We start from the raw sequence: 23,101 nt of genomic DNA, 5'->3' as shown, positions 1-23,101 counted from the left end.
TCCCTCCTCCTCCTTCTTATCCTCCCCCTCCTTCTTCCTCCTCCTCTTTCCTCTTCCTCCTCCTCTTCCTTCCTCCTCCTTCCTTCCTTCTTCCTCCTCCTCGCCCTTCCTCCTCCTCCTTTCTTCTTCCTTCTCTTCCTTCCTTCTTCTCCTTCCTCCTCCTCCTCTTCTTCCTCCCACTCCTCCTACTATCTCCTTATCCTCCTCCTTCCTCCCCCCTCCTTCTCTTTCCTTCTTTCCTTCTTCTTCCTCCTTCTTCCCCCTCATGGCTGCTGGCGCAGGGAATTGGTTCCAGATGGTCTCGGCCCAGGAGCGTCTGACTCGCACTTTCACGCGCAGCAGCCACACTTACACGCGCACCGAGCGGACGGAGATCAGCAAGACGCGCGGCGGGGAGACCAAGCGCGAGGTGCGGGTGGAAGAGTCCACGCAAGTGGGCGGGGACCCCTTCCACAACGTCTTTGGCGAGTTCCTCGGCCGCGAGAGCCTCGGCTCCTTTGGCAGCATCGCCCGGACCCAGGAGGGTGCGTGGGCCTTGCCAGTGTGCCGTGCGCTCGCTCGCTTGCGCCCGTGTGTCTCGCACCCACAGGGAGCATGGGCGGGGGGCACAGCAGTGTGTGAATTGCATGCCCGCCTCACTAGGGCAGGAAGAGAAGCTGAATTGGCATGGGGGCTTTCCCACTGGAGGTTAATTTGAGGGGTGGGTCACAGTAGAGTTTTATCTGTCCATTCTGAGCAATGTTACCTTGACAAGTTTAAGCTGGGTGGACTTCAACTCCCAGAATTCCCAACTTCAACTCCCAGAATTCCAGACTTCAGTTCCCAGAATTCCCAACTTCAACTCCCAGAATTCCAGACTTCAGTTCCCAGAATTCCCAACTTCAACTCCCAGAATTCCAGACTTCAGTTCCCAGAATTCCCAACTTGTTCTCAGAATTCTAGACTTCAACACTCAGAATTCCAGACTTCAACTCCCAGAATTCCCAACTTCCAGAATTCCAGACTTCAACTCCCAGAATTCCAGACTTCAGTTCCCAGAATTCCCAACTTGTTCTCAGAATTCCAGATTTCAACTCCCAGAATTCCCAACTTCCATAATTCCAGACTTCAACTCCCAGAATTCCATAGCTAGCAAGCTTTAGAATTCTGGGAGTTGAAGTCCACGCTGCTGAAAATTGCCAAGATTGAGAAAGATGGATTTGGAGCTCGAACCTGGTTTCCAATTCTACCTGATCCAATGGTCAAGCTGAAATGTCACAAGCGCTTAAAAAAAAACCCAGATTGTTTACCCTTTAAATACAGTTAGTCCTCGAGGTACGACCGTACATAAGCCGTGACAGTTGTAACGCGTGTCCCCAGACCTGATTGGATGACTTTCTTCATGACGGTCGTTAAGCGAGTGAAGCAGTTGTGAAGTGAGCACCACCGTGATTAAGGAAATGTTCTCCGTGGTGGAGTTTTCGCCAGAAATCGGAAGCAAAATGCTGCTTTACAGCAAAACCGTCACAAATCGTGGTCATGTCACTATAGCAGTGAGGACAATTAACCAGTGGAACAGCTTGCCACCAGAGGATGTAGGTGCTCCTCCATCACTGGAGGTTTCTTAAGAAGAGACTGGAAGTCTGGAATGCTATAGGGTTTCCAGCCTGAGCAGGGGGTTGGACTAGATGACCTCTGAGGTCCCTTCCGACTCTGCCATTTTGCATTCTGTATCTCCTATGCATGCTGCTTTTTGGAGTGCTGTGTTTTTGCCCTCGGTCCAACAATGTCCCTTTTACTAAACGTTGGCTAAAAAAAACAAAAACAAAAGATATTTAATCAGGAAAAAAAATATGTTTGCCTCTTGTTTGTGAGTAAATTCTACTAACGTTTGTATGCCTTTAATTTATGCTCCTGTGTGTTTTTGGCACTTGCGGGAAATTGCTTGACGTGTATTTCAACACGGATTTAAGGACGGGTGTGGAAAAAACTTGGAGGTCCAGGAACTGAGCAAAAAGCCCACCCCACCCATCCCCGATGTTGAAAAAAACTGAAGCCCTGAAGTCTCGGCTTTCTTGAGGACTAGAAGCATGATTTATTTCTTTGTTTGAAAGGGAATGCATGGCCACTTTCCCGCAGCCCTGGTTTGGTGGCTGAGGAGGAAGGGAAGGGTGTCCGGCTTCACCGTCTGACCCTCCTGTACTCTTATCTGTCCTTTGCAGGGGAGGCCGGCCTCCAAGCCATGACCGCTCAAGTTACTAGTCCCTCGGGAAAGTTGGCCGAAGCGGAAATCATCGAGGGAGATGACAGCGCCTACTCGGTGCGCTTCGTGCCCCAGGAGATGGGCTCCCACACCGTGAACGTCAAATATCGGGGGCAACACGTGCCCGGAAGCCCCTTCCAGTTCACCGTGGGGCCGTTGGGCGAAGGGGGCTCCCACAAAGTGCGAGCAGGAGGGCCTGGCCTGGAGAGGGCCGTGGCCAGCGTGCCAGGTAAGGGTGGCACCATCCTCCATGCCCCGGCATGGCCGGGTGTGGCTTTGAACCCCCCTTCTTTTCCTCCAACTGAATTGGAAGTGAAAAAGCCGCCAGTCTCGGCATCCTTGAGGACTAGTAGTATGCTTGGTTGCTTTGAATGGAGCAGCATGATTCAGGATGCTGGCTCTGTGATCCTGGATCTCTGAACACTTGGAAGCTCATGGCCAACCCGGTCGGTCTCTGTCCGGGGAGGCCCACCACGCAGGGAGTTGAAAACGCCCAAATGCCGAACGGAGGCCTTGCCTCTTTTTAGCACCTGTTGCAGGTAAAAAAAAAAAGAGGGCGGCTTCTACTGTGCAGCTGCATCCGCCATCGTGACTTTTCTGACCCTCCCTGGGTCGCCTCTGACGCGACTTCACAGTGGCAGGAACAGAGGTGCCACGTTTGAACTTGGGGGTGGGGTTTGATTCCCCCAATTTCTTCTGCCCTCAAATGGGCTGTCAGATTTAAAAGGTTCATTATTAGAGTGAATTAATTAACAGCCTTCTTTTCTGGTTGGGGAATTGTCACCCAGCAATCTTCCTTCCTTCCTTCCTTCCTTCCTTCCTTCCTTCCTTCCTTCCTTCCTTCCTTCCTTCCTTCCTTCCTTCCTTCCTTCCTTCCTTCCTTCCTCCTCCCTCCCTCCCTTTTCCTCCCTTCCCTCTTTCTCCATCCTCCCTCCCTCCTTCTTTCTTCTGCTTCCCTCTTTCTCCTTCCTTCCTCCCTTTTTCCTCCTTCCTTCTTTCCCTTCCTTCCTTCCTTCCTTCCCAATCCTCTCTCTCTCTCTCTCTCTTTGTGTCCTTCCTTCCTTCCTCCCTTTTTCCTCCTTCCTTCTCTTCCTTCCTTTCTTCCTTCCTTCCCAATCACTTTCCTCTCCCCTCCCCCTCCCTGTCTACTTCTTCCCTCCCCCTTTTTCCTCCTTCCCTCTTTCTCCTCCCTCCCTCCTTCTTTGTCCTTTCCCTCTTTCTCCTTCCTTCCTTCCTTCCTTATCCTCTCTCTTTCTCCCTTTGTCTCCTTCCTTCCTCCCCCTTTTTCCTCCTTCCTTCTTTCCCTTCCTTCCTTCCTTCCTTCCTTCCTTCCTTCCCAATCCTCTCTCTCTCCCCCTCTTTGTGTCCTTCCTTCCTCCCCTTTTTTCCTCCTTCCTTCCTTCCTTCCTTCCTTCCTTCCTTCCCAATCACTTTCCTCTCTCTCTCCCCCTCCCTGTCTACGTCTTCCCTCCCTCCCTCTTTCCTCCTTCCCTCTTTCTCCTTCCTTCCTTCCTTTCTCCTTCCTTCCTTCTTCCCTGACTGTCTGCTGACTCCGTGTTCTCTTCCCAGCTGAATTCAGCATTTGGACCCGGGAGGCTGGCGCTGGGGGTCTCTCCATTGCGGTGGAGGGGCCCAGCAAGGCCGAGATTGCCTTTGAGGACCGGAAAGACGGTTCCTGCGGAGTCTCCTACGTGGTCCAAGAACCAGGTAGGTATTTGGGTGCATTGGGGGTCAAGCCAGGGCCAAAATCAGTGCCAGCAATAATTTAAAAATAATGTCCCAGTCAGGCTGTCCAGAAATCTCAGCAGCTTCTTCCTTCCTTCCTTCCCCTCTCCTCCGCCAGGTGACTACGAGGTCTCCATCAAATTCAACGATGAACAAATCCCGGACAGTCCATTTGTGGTCCCCGTGGCCTCGCTCTCGGACGATGCCCGACGCCTGACGGTCACCAGCCTCCAGGTATTCGATGGAAGAGAACATTTGCAGCTCACGGTTAAACTCTGGGCTCCTTGGTGCTCTCTGAGCTCGGTAGTTTTGTTGCAGACGTTTCTTGACCCAGCTAGGTAACATTATCAGTGCTAGGAAAGCCCGGGGGCTGTAGAGAGGAGGAAGAAGAAGGGGAGGAGAAGCGGAAAGGTTGGAAGAGAAGGAGGGGAAGAACAAGAGGTGAAGGGGAAGGAGAAGTAGAGGGAGGAGGAGAAGCGGTGGACGAGAAGGAGAAAGAGAAAGGGAAAGGGAATTGGAGAGAAAGGTCATAAAATGGGGCAGATTTACTTCACAAACATCTTGCTTAGCAACAGAAACATTGGGCCTTAATTATGGACGTATGTCGAGGACTACCTGTATCTTGGCAAGAAGCTGGGGAAGGTTGGGGCCTGGTACGTTGTGTGAATCTGACGTTCCGGGGTTTCTGCAGGAAACGGGTCTGAAGGTGAACCAGCCGGCTTCGTTCGCGGTGCAGCTGAACGGGGCACGGGGCGTGATCGATGCCAAGGTCCACACGCCCTCCGGCTTGGTGGAAGAATGTTACGTCTCCGAGTTGGACAGCGGTGAGTGCCAACTTAGGCTGGTGGCCCTCAACTTTTTGGGGCATTGGGGACCCGTTCCATGAAGAGAGGTTTTTCCGTGGATCGATGCGGACGGGGTTTCACGTGCTGCCTGCATCCCGCGGATGAAGCTTCCCTGGTTTGCATGGACCAGTTTCTGGCATGCTGCGGCCCGGTGTCAGTTACTGGAATGGGGATTGGGGAGCCCTGTGTCGGGGCATCGTTGCAAAGTGAGGCCATCCAAATACGTTCCCTTCTCGCCATCTGTTGTGACCCAAGTAGTTATTACCAGACACAATCAGTCCTAAATAAACAATATTTTATTAGAACGGCTGAGAATTACGTCATTTTCAGCTTAGTCCAAATTAATTCCAAAACAAATTCTTCATAAACAGTCCTTCGGCCTTATCACCAACTTTTGTCTTCTTTGGCACCCTGCCAAAGGCTTTTCTTGGCTAAGGTTCAGAAGCAAGAGATGCTGACAAGAAACAAATGTAGCAACCTTGTTTTCTGACAAAGAGTCCAAGAGCCTTTGCTGCTCTTTTAAGCCTTATGGGAGGGGCCAATAATTTCCTGGCCTTACTCCCGAGTTGTCCTTTTTGCTTTAGCTGCTCTTGCCTTCTGGCAGTTCTTCGCATGCGTGCACTAGGAACAGGCTCCTATTCCTAGTGCAAAACTGGCTGAGGAATTCTGGGAGTTGAAGTCTACCAGTCTTAAAGTTGCCAAGGTTGGAGAGCCCTGATATATAACACATAATTTTCAACATTTTGGGGACTGTTTCGCGGCACATTTAATTTTTACACTCCCCCTGCAAGGTAGGCCAGCCGCCAGAGGAAAACATACCTAAGGAAATCATGTGGCAGATGCGAGATTTGAACTGGAGGCTCCTGAAAGTGCCCAAATGGCCTTCCCAGCCCCCGGACGATGCCAGTTGCCCACCCTTAAATTGGGGAGGGGTCTTTAAAAAGTAGTTGGCAGGAGTGATTTGAGGAGGCCAGGAGACTGAAAGGCATGGGGAGGTTTCCGGCTGAGGGGGGCTTTCTTCCAGACACCCCATTGTCGACTTGCATTGCTGAGCTTGACCTGTTGGATTTCTCCCCCCAGACAAATACGCCATTCGCTTCATCCCCCATGAGAACGGGGTCCACTCCATCGACGTCCGGTTCAACGGACGGCATGTCCCGGGCAGCCCCTTCAACATCCGTGTGGGGGAGCAGAGCCAAGCGGGAGACCCCGGGCTCGTCACGGCCTACGGCCCAGGCCTGGAGGGAGGAACCACAGGTAAGATGGGGTGGGGGTGGGGAGACAGGCAGGGCTTCAGGGAGGCTCTGGAAGAGGGACAGCGGGTAGGTGGGCAATCGAACCTCCCCAAGTTCTCTTCCCTTCCCCTCCTTCTTCCTCCCTCCCTCTCCTTCCTTCTCTTTTCTCTTCCTTCCTTCCTCTATTCTCTCCTTCCTTCCTTCCTCCTTCCCTCTTCTCTCTTTTCCCTCCTCCCTCCCTTCCCTTTTCCTCTCCTTCTTTCTCTTTTCTCTTCCTTCCTCACTCCCCTTCCCCTGCTTCTTCCTTTTCTCTTCCTTCCTTCTATTCTCTCGTTCCTTCCTTCTATTCTCTCGTTCCTTCCTCCCACCCTCCCTTCTCTCCTTCCTCTTCTCTCCGTCCTTCCTCCAGTCCTCCCTCCCTGTCCTTCCTTCTCTTTTCTCTTCCTTTCTTCCTCTATTCTCTCCTTCCTTCCTTCTTCCTTCCCTCTTCTCTTTTCCCTCCTCCCTCCCTTCCCTTTTCCTCTCCTTCTTTCTCTTTTCTCTTCCTTCTTCACTCTCCTTCCCTGCTTCTTCCTTTTCTCTTCCTTCCTTCTATTCTCTCATTCCTTCCTCCCACCCTCCCTTCGCTCCTTCCTCTTCTCTCCCCCTCTCCTTCCTTCTCTTTTCTCTTCCTTCCTTCCTCTATTTTCTCCTTCCTTCCACTCTCCCTTCTCTCCTCCCTCCCTCCCTCCCTTTCTGCCTTCTCCTCTCTTCTCTCCTTCCTTCCTCCCTCCCTCCCTCCTTGCTTCCCTCCCTCCCTCCGCATTGCTGCAACCGTTGTAAAATACAAGCCAGTTGCCAAGTGCCCGAACTTTTGACCATTGTGTCAGAGTCATAAGTCAGTGGTCCTAAGTCTTCTGTTTCAGTGTTTTTTGTAACTTCGAGCCGTCGCTAAATGAATAGTCCTAAGTGGAAGACTACCTGCATTGTGGGCATCCTTGGTAAAACTCTGCTCCGCCTTCCAAGGAGTTTGCTTGCTTTCAGGGAGCAGGGCTTGGCACCAACACCCCCCCACCCCAAATTCTCCCCTAAAAATCCTTTGTGTGACCCCAGAGCACACAGGTCCTTCCGTCGCTTGTAAAAGGGCCTCATTGTGTTAATACAGAGGCAATGCCATCTGGGTTTTTTCCCGCAAGAGAGACGGGCATCGTGCCAGTCCCGGGACCAACAGAGACGGCCCTGGCTAATCGCAAACCTTTTCTTGGCAGGGGTCTCCTCCGAGTTCGTCGTGAAGACCCGAAACGCCGGCTCCGGGGCCCTTTCGGTCACCATCGACGGGCCCTCCAAGGTGCAGATGGACTGCCAGGAGTGCCCCGAGGGCCACAAGGTCACCTACATGCCCATGGCACCTGGAAGCTACCTCATTTCCATCAAGTACGGCGGTCCCCAGCACGTCGTCGGCAGCCCCTTCAAAGCCAAGGTCACGGGTGAGTGAAGTCTCCGGGGTAGGGTTTCAGGGCCCTGAGTGGGAGAACACTGACCCCTCTCAGCCAGCATTCCCACCACCCCAGTCTCGGTTTGGGGTGGGGGTAGATATTCTGTCCATGCCCAGGGGAACATTGTTTTTCACCTCCGGTCTTGGACACGGCCAGGGTGAGTCTCCAATAAATTACTTGAATATGTCTGACAGCCATTTTGGTCTAGTAGTTGGGGCGCTGGGCTAGAAACCTGGAGAATGTGAGTTCTAGTTCCGCCTTAGGCCTGAAAACTGGCTGGGTGACTTTGGCTGAATCACCAGGAGACAGTGAATTCTAGTTCCGCCTTAGGCATGAAAGCCAGCTGGGTGATTTTGGATCAATCACCAGGAGACAGTGAGTTCTAGTTCTGCCTTACACATGAAAGCCAGCTGGGTGATTTTGGATCAACCACTAGGAGATAGTGAATTCTAGTTCTACCTTAGGCATGAAAACTGGCTGGGTGACTTTGGGCCGAATCACCAGGAGACAGTGAATTCTAGTTCTGCCTTAGGCATGAAAGCAAGCTGGGTGATTTTGAGTCAATCACCAGGAGATAGTGAGTTCTAGCTCCACCTTAGTCATATAAACCGGCTGGGTGATTTTGGGCCAATCGCTAGGAGACAGTGAATTCTAGTTCCGCCTTAGGCATGAAAGCCAGCTGGGTGATTTTGGATCAACCACTAGGAGATAGTGAGTTCTAGTTCTACCTTAGGCATGAAAACTGGCTGGGTGACTTTGGGCCGAATCACCAGGAGACAGTGAATTCTAGTTCTGCCTTAGGCATGAAAGCAAGCTGGGTGATTTTGAGTCAAACACCAGGAGACGGTGAGTTCTAGTCTCACCTTGAAAGCCAACTAGATGAGACATTAAATGAGTTGGGGGGGGGCTTTAGCGTTTTTTCAAATAAACAAACAGAAAAACAACAGTGTGGATTAAGAACCTGTCCTGTCAGGATTGTGATGCACTGACTAAAAAGTCTGGTTTTTAGAGTCGAGAAAAAGGTAAAATATTTGGGGGTTAAATCGACAAACACAAAACTGTTTCAGAAATAATTATGCGCCTCTTTCTGAAGGATATTAAAAAGATCCCCTTGATTCTTAGTCTAAGACTTGAGCTGCCATCTAAGGGGTCTCCACCTGTGAAGATGGCCCTGGGTGACGGTTCCCCCCCCTTCTCTCTGCCCCACCAGGCCCCCGCCTGTCCGGTGGGCACAGCCTCCACGAGACGTCCACGGTGCTGGTGGAGACGGTCACCAAAGCCACCTCCTCGGTGGGTGGCAGCTACAGCGCCCTGCCCAAGTTCTCTTCGGATGCCAGCAAGGTGGTCGCCCGTGGGCCTGGCTTAACCAAGGCCTTCGTGGGCCAGAAGAATACCTTCACCGTGGACTGCAGCAAGGCAGGTGGGTATCCTGGTGCCAGGCGGGCTGAGAGGGGAGAGGGGCTGGCAGGGAGGACGATGGGTGTCCTCCCTGCTCAGAACTTCAGATCTGGGCCATATAAAACCTCTTTTTCAAGTAGTTTTCTAAAACGTCATCGATTCGGGGAGCATATTTGGTGCCGCCGTCATTAGCACAGGTCGTCCTCGACTTATGACCACAATTGTGCTCAACAGTTGTGTTACTAAGTGAGACCTTGGCTGAGTGAGTTTCGCCCCATTTTGCGATCTTTCCTGCCTCGGTTGTTAAGTGAATTGCGGCGGCCGATAAGCGAGCAACCCGGTTATGAAGTGAATCGGGCTTCCCTTTTGCTTGTCAGAAGGTCGCAAAAGGGGAATCGTGTGACCCCGGGACAGTGCGACCGACATAAGTTTGAGTCAGCTGCCGAGTCCCGAGTGGGACATAAATATGTCATAAATATGAAACAGTTGCCAAGCGTCTGAATTTTGATCTTGGTGATCTTTTTTTTTTGGTCGTAACTGTGAAAAATGGTTGTAAGTCACTTTTTCCAGTACCATTGCCACGTTGAACGGCCACTAAATGAATGGCCGTAAGCCGAGAACCACCTGTATCGGACGGCCATTGGTCCGGAATGGCACAGGGCTTCCTGCCTGAGCTTGGAGGGGCTGGACTAGAAGACCTCTGAGGGGCCTCTGTGATTCCGCAATTCTGTCATTCCTCGCAGGCACCAACATGTTGATGGTGGGGGTCCATGGGCCCAAGACCCCCTGCGACGAAGTCTACGTCAAGCACATGGGCAACCGGGTGTACAGCGTCACCTACACCGTCAAAGAGAAGGGCGACTACATCCTCATCGTGAAATGGGGAGACGAGGGCGTGCCCGGCAGCCCCTACCAAGTCAGCGTGCCCTAGGAGGGGGGACGGAGCCCCACCCGCCTCCCTCCCTTGGCCCCACCCGCCCCTGCCCAGAACTGGCACCCTCGACGTGCCCACCCGTGACCAAGGCGGGGCGAGGGAGAAGGCACAACTGTCGGACATTTGCTTGCCTCGTTGAGTTGGACTTTGGCGTTTGAGGATTTCTCCAGGCGGATCGGGGACCGGGAGGGGGAGAGGGGGAGAGGGGAAGGGGGAGAGGGAGGGGGGATGGGAGGGGGGAATGCCCTTTGAGCTGGGGAGGGTGCAGGGGGCCCAGCGAGGCCAGTCTAGGAAAGGGGGGAGAAGAAGGGAAGTTGTAGTACGAATCGAGGACTCTTGCAAGAGACATTTGGGCACCTTTGCTGTGGTGGCCCTGCCCAGGAAGTTTCTCCCTGCTTGGCATTAATTTGGATTTACCCAAAACCACAAAAAAAAAGGGGCTAGTCCTCAGTCTGCCTTGCGGGGTCGATCTATATGACCTTACCTGGCCTTTACTTGGGGAAAGCGACTTTGGTGACGTTGTAAGAAGAAGCGAAGGAAGAAGAGTGGAATCCCGGAGCGGCTCCCAAACTCCTGCCAAATTTGAGGGGGAGGGCCGAGCGGGGGCCCCAAGCGCCCCCTTCCCCCCTCCTCTTCAAGGTGCCACCAAGGGGTGTTGAGTGGAGGGGGCGAAGAGAAAAATAAGCGTGAGCGCGGGTCTGTGAGAGGAGAACGCAAAAGGCATCTCTGCATTTCCCAGCAGAGCCTTTTGGAGCGCCTCCTGTTAAGACTGGGAGCTGGGTTTCGGATTCGAATCCAGCACCTGCTCTCCTGAAACACAGCGAGGGCTTGGAGCTTTTTAAAGCAGCCGCCTCTTTTCCTGGAGTCGCACAGCCGCCGCTGGATCCCAGGAGAAAAAAAAAAGGATGAGGCTGCTTTAAAAGGCACTAGTGCAGTGTTTCTCAACCTTAGTAGCTTGAAGATGAGTGGACTTCAACTCCCAGAATCCCCCAGCCAGCAGCGCTGGCTGGGGGATTCTGGGAGTTGAAGTCCACTCATCTTCAAGCTTCCAAGGTTGAGAAACACTGAACTAGTGGGAATGCCAACACAACTGCCAAGTGTGAAGGGGCTAGCTCATGCCAAAGAGATTTTGTGTTGTTGTTTTTTAAGAAAAGGAGGAAGGAGAAAAAAATATATATTAAAAATGTAGGGGAAAGGGGAAGACAGATCTTGGCCCTGGTGGGCAGGGGAGGGGGCTTTTCTCTCTCTCTCTCTCTCTCTCTCTCTCTCTTTCTCGCTCTCTCTCTTTTTTTAAAAAAAAGTGTTTTGAGGCTGTGTGTGTTCACTGCGGCTGGGATGGGATTACCACTAGTAGCTGTGGCCAAATCCGAGCAGCGACCTTGCACCCAATCGATCTGCCCCTCAGCAATAAAGTTTACTTGCTTTTAAAAAAAAAATTAAAAATCAGCATTGTGGTTTGTGCTTTACCGTTGGGTTTTTTTTTGGTGGGGAAGGGAGGGTAAAGCTCTCCTCCAATTTTTTTCCCCCAGGCTCCTTTTCCAACCATTGGGAGGGGGTATTGGTATTTAGGGCTGATGATGTTACCAAGTTGGGTCATGAAATGTCTTCAAGAAAATAATCAGACTGATTATTTGAGAGCCCTGGTGGTGCAGCAGACTAAAGCACTGTTATTAACATCTGCTGCTTGCAATTACTGCAAGTTTTACTGCAAGTAAAAGAGCCTTGATAGTACAGGGGTTTAGTGCACCCTGTTATTAACACAGCTGCCTGCAATTTCTGCTGGTTCGAATCTCTCCAAGGCTCAAGGTCGACTCAGCCTTCCATCCTTTCTAAGGTAGGTGAAATGAGGACCCAGATTGTGGGGGCAATAAGCTGACTTTGTATAAATATACAAAAGTATGAAGGCTATTGCTTAATGCATTGTAAGCCGCCCTGAGTCTCCGGAGAAGGGCGGCATATAAATCAAGTTAAAAAAAACTCAAGAGAGCACCCGGGCCTCCTCCTCCTCCTCCTCTTTGCAAAACACACTATTCCTGTTTAGCACTGATCATGTTAGCAAGTTGGGTTATGAAATGCCTGCAAGAAAAGTACGGAGCTGAGAGAGCACCCAGGATCTCGCAGTCCTTCACCACTACCTCCTCCTCTTCCTCATCCCCACAACCACCCTACAAATCCCCCTCTCTTCTAGCACTGCTGATATTACCTAGTTTGGTCATGAAACGTCTGCAAGAAAACATATTGAGGGAGTGCCAAATATCCCGCAGTCACCATCTTCAATCTCCTCCTATCCACCTTTTCCCCTCCACAAACCCATTCCCTTGAGCCCTGATGATGTTACCTAATTGGGTCATGTAACGTCAAAAAGACTTGGCTGAAGACTTGGCTGTTCAAACAAATAGGCTGACTCTGATTCTGGGTTTTATTATTCATTATTTATTAGTTAATTTGGTTTAAAATGGGATTTTGTTGTACATGTTTTTAACTTGTGTTCGCCGCCCTGAGTCCTTCTGGAGAAGGGCGGCATATAAATACATGAAATAAATAAATACATTAAATAAATAAATAAATAAATACCCACCAAGTTCAGAGAGCACCAAGAAGCCCACACTCCTCCTCCTCCTCCTCTTCCCCACCACAACCACCACACAAACCCCCTCCCTTCTAGCACTGATGATGTTACCTAGTTGGGTCATGAAATGTCCTCAGGAAAACCACCCAGCTGAGAGGTCATCAAGGGCCATAGTTCGTATTCTGGGGGGCCGGGAGGCGTGGGGAACCCCTAGAACCAAAGTGGCATCTTTTCAGAGCCACTTGTCAGTGTGTGATGGACGACAGAGAAATTTAAGAGATAAAAAACTTTGGAGAAGGCTCTTCTGAGCTTAATCTTAGAACACAATTGGGAAGGAGGCAGCCACCATCTCTATCCAGGTGGGCCCGAAGCTTGAATCAGACACAGCCAGGTTTTGGCAGCCGAGTTTTTGTTTCGTGTGGGTTTCTCGGCAGCCTCGTGGACATCCATGCGTGGAATCCTCCTGTAAAGGGCAGGGCTTATCTGTGAGAGATGTTAGAGCAGTTTCTCAGTCTTAAGCATTTTAAGACCCCTGGACTTCAACTCCCAGAATTCCTCATTCATTCATTCATTCCATTTATACAGCATTAAAGCATGCTGGCTTGAGGAATTCTGTAATGTGAAGTCCACCCATTTTAATGTTGAATGTTGTTTCTTCTTCTTCTTCTTCTTCTTCTTCTTCTTCTTCTTCTTCTTCTTCTTCTTCTTCTTCTTCTTCTTCTTCTTCTTCTTCTTCTTCTTCTTCTTCTTCTTCTTCTTCTTCTTCTTCTTCTTCTTCTTCTTCTTCTTCTTCTTCTTCTTCTTCTTCTTCTTCTTCTTCTTCTTCTTCTTCTTCTTCTTCTTCTTCTTCTTCTTCTTCTTCTTCTTCTTCTTCTTCTTCTTCTTCTTCTTCTTCTTCTTCTTCTTCTTCTTCTTCTTCTTCTTCTTCTTCTTCTTCTTCTTCTCCTCCTCCTCCTCCTCCTCCTCCTCCTCCTTCTCCTCCTCCTCCTTCTTCTCCTTCCCTTTTTTTTAAAATTTGAATTTAAATTTTTAAATCCTCCTCCTCCTCTTCTCCTCCTCCTTCTCCTTCCTCTTCTTCTCCTTCTCCTCCCTCCTCTTCCTCCCCCCTCCTCCTTCTTCCTGATTTTTCCAATCCTTGCAAGATAATTAATGAGGAGAAAAAGGCATACGCGGAACCCGTATTGTCCACGTCCGTACATGCATCTTCATTTTCTTATCTCTATAATTCCGATGGCTTCTTAGGTAGCTTTTCAACGACGCATGCGTCGAGACAAGGACACGTTTCCCCACCCCCCCTCGAACACTCTTCATTTCCTATCTCTATGCTTCCGATGATGTCATAGAAGGCTTATTTTGAACAACGCATGCGCCGAGGCAGGAACACGGTCCTTGGAACACTGCGCATGCGCATCCCGGCGCGTTTATCAGCTGGCTACGGCGCCTGCGCGACGAGACAGCTGATTTTGCTGGCTGTTTCTCCGTCCTTGGAGCGATCATGGCCGGCCGGGGGAAGCTGATCGCCGTGCTGGGCGACGAAGACACGGTGACCGGGTTTCTGCTGGGCGGCGTGGGCGAGCTGGACAAGCACCGGCGCCCGAACTTCCTGGTGGTGGAGAAAGAAACGGCGCTGACCGAGATCGAGGAGGCTTTTCGGTGAGAAGGGGGGGGTGGCGAAGGAGAGGGAAGAGCCGGGAGGCGGTTGCCCGGGAAACGCCAAGGGAAGGACCATTGATCTTGGAAAACGGGGGGCGCTGCATTTGGGAAAGGGCTATTGCTTGTCATGGGGGGGGAAGTTTGGATGAAACCAAGCCAATGCAAAGCGGCAAGGCGGAAGAGACCACCTACTCTTTCGGGGGGGGTGTCGCAAAAAAAGAGGCTAAACCATTCCAGGCGGGGGGGGGAAATAATTACATTTAATGGGGAAAAGAGAAGGAACTCAATTGGGGAGGGGGGAGGAATTGGGGAGAAAGGATGGGTTGAATCTGGACAGCCACCCTGTCTGAAATAGTACAGGGTCTCTCCTGTTTGAGCAGGGGGTTGGGCTAGATGACCTCCAAGGTCCCTTCCCACTGTTGTTCTGCATTTTTAAATGCTTTCAGCTCAGGGGGATTCTATGCAGACCTCCCCCCCCTCTTTAAATTTCCTCCCTATTGGGTTCCTAAATTGATCCTGGTTAGAACTGACCGACATTCGCCTCTTGCAAAATTGAGAAGGCGTTGGGTGTTGGGCCAATGTTTTGCCCATAAACAACCAAACTACTTTTGCAAAGTCCGGCCTTGGCTGCTTTCTGCCGGTCTTGGTTTACTTGGGAAGGATCTGCCCACTGTCATGTGTGACCTTGAGAGAGGAGGAGGAGAGTCAAAGGAGGCAGGATTCGATCTCTGCCCAGCATTATTAGTATGCGGTGAGTAGTTTTCCACGGTTCGGGGAATTCCTCATTTGGATGAACTCCGTGGGCCATGCATTTAATTCAGAAATTAAATTAAATCAGTTGGTTTCTCAATCTCTGCCGCTTTAAGATGGGCGGACTACAACTCCCAGGAGTCCCCAGCCAGGTGGCTGGGGGAATCCTGGGAGTTGTAGTCCGCCCATCTTAAAGTGGCTGAGGGTTGAGAAACACTGAATTGGATGGTGGAAATTTCTTCCACCGGAAACTCTGTGAACTCAGAAGTTGCTTCCCAGAATAAGTTTTATGGCGTCTTCTTCCTGTAGAGAAAGTCTGCCTTTGGCTTGTTTTAATCTTCTAAATTATTTTTTATTTCCATAATCTGTGCAGGTAGTCCTCCACTTATAGTAGTAGCAAGTGCAGCCCCAAGGAGCTGATGGTGTCCCAGTAGTAGCCCCAGGAATAGATGGAGTCCCAGTGGTAGCCCCTGTAGTAAAGGGAGTCCCAGGAGTAGGAGGGGGAGCCTCAAGGAACTGATGGAGTAGCCCCAGTAGTAGCTCCTGTAGTAAAGGGACTCCCAGTAGTAGCCCCTGTAGTAAAGGGACTCCCAGTAGTAGCCCCTGTAGTAAAGGGACTCCCAGTAGTAGCAGGGGGAGCCTCAAGGAACTGATGGAGTAGCCCCAGTAGTAGCCCTTGTAGTAAAGAGAGTCCCAGTAGTAGCCCCTGTAGTAAAAGGAGTCCAGTAGTAGCAGGGGGAGCCTCAAGGAGCTGATGGAGTAGCCCCAGTAGTAAAGGGAGTCCCAGTGGTAGGTCCAATAGCAGAGGGAGCCCAGCAGGAGCCCCTATAGTAGAGAAAGCCCCAGTAGCAGCAGGGGGAGCCCCCAAGAGCTAACCCCTCGTGACCTCTCCTCCCCGCTCCCCTCTGCCCGCAGGAGCTTCCTGGCCCGCGAGGACATCGGCATCGTCCTCATCAACCAGTTCATCGCGGAGATGATCCGCCACGTCATTGACGCGCACAACAAATCCCTGCCGGCCGTGCTGGAGATCCCCTCCAAGGAGCACCCTTACGACGCCTCCAAAGACTCCATCCTACGCCGCGCCAGGGGCATGTTCACCGCTGAAGACTTGCGATAGGCGGGGCCAGGAGAGCCCACACACCCTTCCCGGGCCGGCTTCTGCTTCGCGGCGGTCCACCCTTCTTGACCCCTCCCTCTCCTTGTGTTGCCTTGTGGTCCCTCACCTTCTGCTCCTCGTCGTGCGGAGGAACGAGTCTTCGTTGGAGACTTCTTCTTTGGTCCTTTTGAGCGTCCAGGCTGCTCTTCACCCCACCCTGTTGACCTCATGGGAGCCAGGAACCCGGAAGAACCGTGGTTCTAAGCGTGGCTGGCTGGGGAATTCTGGGAGTTGAAGTCCACCGGTCTTCAGGTGGCCAAGGTTGAGAGTAAAGTTCCACCATCCAATTCATTGTGTCTCAGCTACTTTTAAGACGGGTGGACTTCAACGCTGGTGGCTTGTTGTCCACTTCCCCTTCATCTGGGACTCTTGGGAGGAGACCCCCATCTTCTCCACGGGACCCAGGTTGGGTTCCCCATTTTCTCCGAGGCCAGAATTGGCCTAGTTGCCATTCCATGTTCCTGCTTCGATCCTTGTTCTTCATGACCAGTTATGGTCCTCACCGCGGATCTAGAGATACTTTGGCCCAAGTCCTCTGCTGCTTCCTTCTCCCTGTCCTCCTCATTCCTGCTATTTAAACCCTTTCCTTCAGGATGGAACCCCAAAAATGGGTTTGATGTTAAGATGGGATATCCTGGCTTGTTGCCTGCGAGAAGCTGGTTTGTTTGTCTTTTTCCTACAGTGCAATAGTCAAACATCTCCTTCCCTGAGATATTGCAACCCAGATGAAATTTTTTCCTAATTTTTGTCTTCCCTCAAAAGGGAATTCTGCTTCCGATGGCCAAGATGTCCCCTTGAAAATTGGTTGTCTAGAAGGAAGTTCTCCGATGAACCATTTTGAGTCGTCTTCAGCCTAGCGTCGAGTTTCCCAACCTTGGCTACTTGAAGATGTGTGTGGACTTCAACTCCCAGAATTCCTCAGCCAGCAGGGTTCTAAGCACAGCTGGGTGGGGGATTCTGGGAGCTGGTCCATACATTTTCAAGAGGCCAAAGTTCCACCATCCAATTCATAATTTCACAAAGGTAGCCACTTTAACATGCGTGGACTTCATTTCCCAGAATTCCCTAGACAGCATAGTTCTAAGCATGGCTTGCTGGGGAATTCTGGGAGTTTCATCCATCTTAAAATTGCCAAAATTAAGAATGGATTTCCACCGTCCAATTCAGTGTGTCTCATCCTCGGCCACTTTTAAGACGCGTGGACTTCAGCTCCCAGAATTCCCTGGTTCTAAACAAGGCTGACTGGGGAATTCTGGGAGTTGAAGTCCATATGTCTTCAAGGGGCCAAGGTTGGATTTCCACCATCCAATTCAGTATTTCTCATCCTTACCACTTTAGGATGTGTGGACTTCAACTCCCAGAATCCCCCAACCAAACTTGCTGGCTGGGGAATTCTGGGAGTTGAAGTCCCTGTGTCTTAAAGTAGTCAAATTGAGAAACCCTGGCCTGGTGGCATCACACAGTCCATCTGGGGGGGATGTTTGGGGTCTAGGCTCCCCCCAACTGGGAGACTCTAATCCCCTTTTCTCCCCTACCCTGCCTACAAAGTGATTATCTAATAGCAGTTGCAATTTCTGGGGTTTCGGAAGCAACCTTGCCTGTTAAAACAAAACCCGACTGGATGGAAGGAATGAATAAAGCTGATTTCTGTTTAATTTCGGTCTGTTTGAGTGCTCAACTTGGGTGAAGTGGGAGGCGATTCAGATGTAAAATGGGTGTTTCTGACTCTGCAAGCTATTTTCAGCCCGGCTGGAGTAGGGTCACACTTTCCCTGCAATCTGTCCCACGGGGAAGTTGGCGGTGCCCGTCCTTGGCACGCGCTCGTGAGTCACTTCCTGGGTGCCGCATGCAAACCAGCCTCTCATGCAGAAAGAAATGGCCGCATCGATCGGTTTCTTCCGTTGGGACGGATTTATTGTGGTTTGCTTCTGGTTCATGGTGGTCTTAAAGGACAAAGCAGCTCAGACTGAAAAGCGTTGATGCTGTTTTCCCGATTAGTTCAATTCATAAGCTACCTGGGTCATTCAGAGAGGGATCTAGGTGAAGGGTTTCTTTCTTTCTTTCTTTCTTTCTTTCTTTCTTTCTTTCTTTCTTTCTTTCTTTCTTTCTTTCTTTCTTTCTTTCTTTCTTTCTTTCTTCTTTCTTTCTTTCTCTTTCTCCCATCCCTTCCCTTTCTTTTTCTTCTAATGCTAAGTAGGCATGATAATTAGTTTTTATTTAGTAGTCTCTCTTTTCTTTCTACTTTCTTTCTCCCTCTCTTTCTTTCTCTCTCCCATCCCTTCCCTTTCTTTTTCTTCTAATGCTAAGAAAGTAGGCATGATAATTAGTTTTTATTTAGTAGTCTCTCTTCTTTCTTCTTTCTTTCTTTCTCTTTTTTTCTTTCTCCCTCTTTCTCTCTCCCATCCCTTCCCTTTCTTTTTCTTCTAATGCTAAGAAAGTAGGCAGGATAATTAGTTTTTATTTAGTAGTCTCTTTTCTTTCTTCTTTCTCTTTCTTTCTTTCTCTCTCTTTCTCTCTCCCATCCCTTCCCTTTCTTTTTCTTCTAATGCTAAGAAAGTAGGCATGATAATTAGTTTTTATTTAGTAGTCTCTCTTCTTTCTTCTTTCTTTCTCTTTCTTTCTTTCTCCCTCTTTCTCTCTCCCATCCCTTCCCTTTCTTTTTCTTCTAATGCTAAGAAAGTAGGCAGGATAATTAGATTTTATTTAGTAGTCTCTCTTTTCTTTCTTCTCTCTTTCTTTCTTTCTTTCTTTCTTTCTCCCATCCCATCCCCTTTCTTTTTCTTCTAATGCTAAGAAAGTAGGCATGATAATTAGTTTTTATTTAGAAGTCTCTCTTCTTTCTTCTTTCTTTCTTTTTCCCTTTTTCTTTTTCTCTCCCTCTTCCTCTCGTCAAGTTTGGAGATTCCTGGCTGAGGAATTCTGGGAGTTGAAGTCCACAAGTCTTAAAGTTGACAAGTTTGGAGATCCCTGGCTTAGAACATAGAATAAGGGTTGGGAGGGACCTTGGAGATCTTCTAATCCAGTGTTTCTCAACCTTGGTAGCTTGAAGATGGGTGGACTTCAACTCCCAGGGATTCCAAGAGTTGAAGTCCACCCATCTTCAAGCTTCCAAGGTTGAGAAACACTGTTCTAATCCACCTCCTTGCTCAAGCAGGAAGCCTTATATATCATTCCAGATGAAAGGGTTGGGTTGGGTTGGCTACCAAGAATGGAAAACGGCCTGAGCCAATTCAAGAGACCACTGGTGATGGGGACGCCATGATTTTGGCCCCTCCCGGTTGAGGTTCTGGGTGGTGGGGTTGCCTCATGTCTCACTCCTGGAGGAAGAGGGGGAAGACGTGACCTCACAAGAGGCTGTGACAGCAGTGTGAAGTAGCAGCTCACCAAATTTGATGGCCACTACTGGAAGCTCTCAAGAACATCCAGCTCCACCCTTAACAGCTGAAAGGAAGACCAACTGGCGGATTGTCTCTATGCCGCTACGAGAAAAGAGCTTAGGAAGGGAAGCCGGCATCTGGGGTCCCGGTCAGATAAGTCTCGTGGGTAGCCAAGCAGGGCTACGCTCTTGTCCAACTCAGCCATGGCGCGTCCACTCAACATGGACACCCTTCAGCAGAACTTCTGGAAGGAAGAATATGGGAAGGAGATCATGCTCCGTTTCGGCTGGCACCAGAAGTACGGGGCCTTGGTCAAAGCCAAGCAGGAGAGCCTACGCGAACGCCGCAAGAAAGCAGAAGACACCACCCTCCGCCTGCCCTCCGTCCGCCCCCCGCCCCCGGTCAAACCCAGCTCTCCCCCTCCGCCCCTCCCTCCTCCCCCACCCAAGCTGATCCGGCCGCTGGCTCGGCAACGCGACCTGACCGGACTGGACAAGGCCCTCCTGGAGATGGAGATGAAGCCGGCTCCCCGCGAAGTGCGCAACCTTCTCTACCAAGGTATCTCCCACGAGGACGAAGGACGTTACCACTACTTGAAGCTGCGCCTCCTCGTCCCGCCGGAGGAGAAATACACTTTCCCCATCACCACCAACTTCACCTACGGCTGGCAGATGGGTGAGTGGTTGGGCAGGAAGGACGGAGGGGGCAAGGGGCATGGAGTATGCGTGTACAGTAAGTGGACAGACAGAGAATCCATCCGGAGGGAACACGATGCAGGGAGCCTTGGTAGTACAGTGGTCTAAGGCACCCTGTTACTAAGCTGGTTATTAAGACCAGCTGCCTGCAATTACTGCAGGTTCGAATCTCGCCAGGCTCAAGGTTGACTCAGCCTTCCATCCTTTCTAAGGTAGGTAAATTGAGGACCCAGTTTGTGGGGGCAATAAGCTGACTTTGTATAAATATACAAAAGTATGAAGGCTATTGCTTAGCGCATTGTAAGCCGCCCTGAGTCTCCGGAGAAGGGCGGCATATAAATCAAATTTTTTTAAAAAAGGGTCAGGGGTGAGAAAAACAAGATTCTGCATTTAAGGCAGGTAAAATTAAATGCACGGAGGTAGAATAGATGGTAGGTGGCTCGCCAAATGAAATTCAGTGGTGAAAAAAAGGAAGGTGTCTACGTTTCGGAAAGAAAAACCAAATACATAGGTGAAACCTGGCTCAATAGTAGTAACTGCGAAAGGGATCTTGGAGTCCTTCAACATGAGCCAGCCGTGTGCAGCAGCAGCCAAAAAGGCCAATGCAATTCTAGGCTGCATTAACAGAGGGATGCAATCAAGATCACATGCAGTGTTAATATCACTTTACAAGGCCTTGGTAAGGCCACAGTTGGACTTCTGCATCCAGTTTTGGTCGCCACGATATAAAAAAAGATGTTGAGAATCTAGAAAGAGTGCAGAGAAGAGCAACAAAGAGGATTAGAAGCTAAAACATGAAGAATGGTGGCAGGAATTGGCTATCTAGTCTAATGAAGAGAAGGACTTAGGGTGATATGATAGCTGCCTTCCAATATTTGAAGGGCTGCCACAGAGAAGAGGAGGCCAACTTATTCTCCGAAGCCCCTGAAGGCAGGAGAAGAAACAATGGATGGAAACTAACCAAGGAGAGAAGCAACCTGGAACTAAGGAGAAACTTCCTAACAGTGAGGACAATTAACCAGTGGAACAGCTTTTGCCTCCAGAAGTCGTGGGTGCTCCTAAATATGAATATATAAATATAAATATACTAAATATGAGCCAGCAGGGTGTAGCAGATGCCAAAAAAGCCAATGGCAGTCCTAAATTGCATTAATTGAGGGATGGAAAGATTACATGAAGTTCTAGTACCGCTTTACAAAAAGCCTTAGTAAGATCACACCTGGAATAGTGCATCCAGTTTTGATCACCACAATACAAAAAAAGGATGTGGAGACTCTGGAAAGGGTGCAGAGAAAAGCAATGAAGAGGATTAGGGGGATGGAGGTTAAAACCTATGAAGAACGGTTGCAGGAACTGGTTGTGTCTAGTTTAATGAAAAGAAGGAGTAGGGGAGACATGATAGCAGTCTTCCAATATCTCAGGGGCTGCCCCAAAGAAGAGGGAGTCGAGCTATTCTCCAAAGCACCTGAGGGCAGGACAAGAAGCAATGGATGGAAACTCATCAAGGAGAGAAGCAACCAAGAACTAAGGAGAAATTTCCTGACAGTGAGAACAATTAATCAGTGGAACTCCTTGCCTCCAGAAGTTGTGAATGCTCCAACACTGGAGGTTTTCCAATAATTTTAGCGGACTGGAGGCCAAAACACAGGATGAACAGATAGGGGAACTAGGTAGGCTTAGCCCAGGACTCTTCAAACTTGGCAACTTTTAAGACTTGTGGACTTCAACTCTCAGAATTCTCCAGCCAGCTGGAGAATTTAACCAATGTTAAAAGTTGCCATGTTTGGAGATCCCTGGTTTAGCCTAACTAAAAGAAAGGTTAGGAGTGACATGACAGCTGTCTTCTCATAATGGGGGGGCTGTCAGAGAAGAAGGGGTTGTCCTATTCTCCAAAGCACTTGAGAGCAGGACGAGAAGCATTGGGTGGAAGTTCATTAAAGGGAGTTCCAACTTGAAAATAAGGAATTTCCTAATTTCCAATTAATCAATAGCTTACCTCCTGAAATTGTATTGTGTCATCTTTGGAGGTTTTCAATCAAAGGCCGGACAACCATGTGTGAGGACTCCTGCCTTGAGCAGGGGGTTGGACTAGAAGACCTCTAAGGTCCCTTCCGACTCTACAATTCTATGAGCCACTCCTTGGTCTTCTCCTAGCCCTGTCCGCCTAGGGTCTCTCAGGCCCACTTAGGGGAAGGACTTTAACCTCAAAGGGGCCACACAACTCCCTCCTCTTATTTTTCCTCTCCTCACACCTCAATTTCTGTCTTCCAGGGAAAATGGCCGCCTCCCACGTGGCCCCCACGGCCAAGACCCGCACCGACAGCTTCTTCCGAAAGAACGGCGCCTTTTCTCTGCTGCATCCTCGGGATGTGGCCCTCTGAGTGCCAATTTCACAAAAAAAAACAAAAAAAAACGAGACTATGTGATTACTTTGCTGCCCGTCTCCTTCCTTGGCCGGTATCTAAGGTGGCTTCAGGATGATCTAGAACAGGGGTGTCAAAAACTCAATTTCATTGAGGGCTGCATCAGGGTTGTGTTTGACCTCAGGGGGGCCGGGGGCGTGGCAGGCGTGGCCAGCTTGACGTCACTCATCGAGGCTCTGCTTTTGGCCGCGATGGCCTCCCGCAGTCCTCTGCCAGCGAAAACGGAGCCTGGGAGGCCCACATGTGGCCCTCCCGAGTAGTAGTGGGTTTCAAATCCTGTCACTACTGGTTCGCTCAGGGCATGCACACTTCCGCGAGTGACACTTCTGCGCATGTGCAGAGACATCCAGGCGGGTGGGCAGAGCTTCCTGCCACTACCGGTTCGCCTGAACCAACGCACCACTGTTCCGAGCTGTTTTCGCTTGCAGAGGGCTGCAGGAGGCCGTCGCGGCCAAAAACAGAGCCGGGGAGGCCCGCATGTGGCCCTCCCAAGCAGTAGTGGGTTTCAAATCCCGCCACTACCGGTTCGCTCGTGGGTAAGCGCGCACTCATACGCGCAATGCTTCTGCACATGCGCAGAGATGTCCGGCTTGGGTGGGCAGAACCTCCCACCACTGCTGTTAC

At 50.3% G+C, this 23,101-nt stretch overlaps 3 protein-coding genes across 10 annotated transcripts in view; all 3 read left to right on the top strand.

Annotated features, from left to right (window-relative positions):
* The window catches only part of FLNC (filamin C), a 94,156-nt gene extending 82,859 nt beyond the window's left edge, over nt 1–11,297 (top strand). For 4 of the 8 annotated variants that reach the window (XM_060689316.2, XM_060689313.2, XM_087874372.1 and 1 more), the window contains 9 exons: nt 282–524; nt 2,202–2,471; nt 3,812–3,949; nt 4,086–4,201; nt 4,659–4,791; nt 5,893–6,069; nt 7,295–7,513; nt 8,733–8,942; nt 9,664–11,297. In XM_060689316.2, the coding sequence (XP_060545299.2) occupies nt 282–524; nt 2,202–2,471; nt 3,812–3,949; nt 4,086–4,201; nt 4,659–4,791; nt 5,893–6,069; nt 7,295–7,513; nt 8,733–8,942; nt 9,664–9,851 (1,694 nt within the window). In that variant the 3' untranslated portion in view covers nt 9,852–11,297. The remainder of the gene's footprint in view (nt 1–281; nt 525–2,201; nt 2,472–3,811; nt 3,950–4,085; nt 4,202–4,658; nt 4,792–5,892; nt 6,070–7,294; nt 7,514–8,732; nt 8,943–9,663) is intronic. The other 4 variants (XM_060689318.2, XM_087874374.1, XM_087874373.1 and 1 more) reach the window with 2 other exon arrangements.
* Nucleotides 11,298–13,372: 2,075 nt separating this feature from the next.
* Nucleotides 13,373–17,637, top strand: ATP6V1F (ATPase H+ transporting V1 subunit F). The gene is made up of 2 exons (XM_034404345.3): nt 13,373–14,076; nt 15,742–17,637. The coding sequence occupies exons 1-2, from the start codon at nt 13,919–13,921 to the stop codon at nt 15,941–15,943; spliced, it is 360 nt and encodes a 119-aa protein (XP_034260236.1). The 5' UTR covers nt 13,373–13,918; the 3' UTR covers nt 15,944–17,637.
* A 1,739-nt stretch (nt 17,638–19,376) lies between these two features.
* SPMIP1 (sperm microtubule inner protein 1) lies at nt 19,377–22,481 on the top strand. Its single transcript, XM_034404342.3, has 2 exons — nt 19,377–20,034; nt 22,326–22,481. The coding sequence occupies exons 1-2, from the start codon at nt 19,563–19,565 to the stop codon at nt 22,433–22,435; spliced, it is 582 nt and encodes a 193-aa protein (XP_034260233.2). The 5' UTR covers nt 19,377–19,562; the 3' UTR covers nt 22,436–22,481.
* Nucleotides 22,482–23,101: the final 620 nt, after the last annotated feature.

This window comes from Pantherophis guttatus, chromosome 7 (assembly GCF_059756535.1).
Source record: "Pantherophis guttatus breed Tessera chromosome 7, ASM5975653v1, whole genome shotgun sequence".
Taxonomy (NCBI): Eukaryota; Metazoa; Chordata; class Lepidosauria; order Squamata; family Colubridae; genus Pantherophis; species Pantherophis guttatus.
The sequence above is the reverse complement of the archived record's forward strand: the minus strand, read 5'-3'. Positions and strand labels throughout refer to the sequence as shown.

Excerpts from the sequence above, each read along its gene's own strand:
- SPMIP1 (XM_034404342.3), top strand. The coding sequence starts at position 19,563 with ATGGCGCGTCCACTCAACATGGACACCCTTCAGCAGAACTTCTGGAAG. Across the intron at positions 20,035-22,325 it reads CACCTACGGCTGGCAGATGG|GGAAAATGGCCGCCTCCCAC; the intron begins GTGAGTGGTTGG and ends TCTGTCTTCCAG.
- ATP6V1F (XM_034404345.3), top strand. The coding sequence starts at position 13,919 with ATGGCCGGCCGGGGGAAGCTGATCGCCGTGCTGGGCGACGAAGACACG. Across the intron at positions 14,077-15,741 it reads GAGATCGAGGAGGCTTTTCG|GAGCTTCCTGGCCCGCGAGG; the intron begins GTGAGAAGGGGG and ends CTCTGCCCGCAG.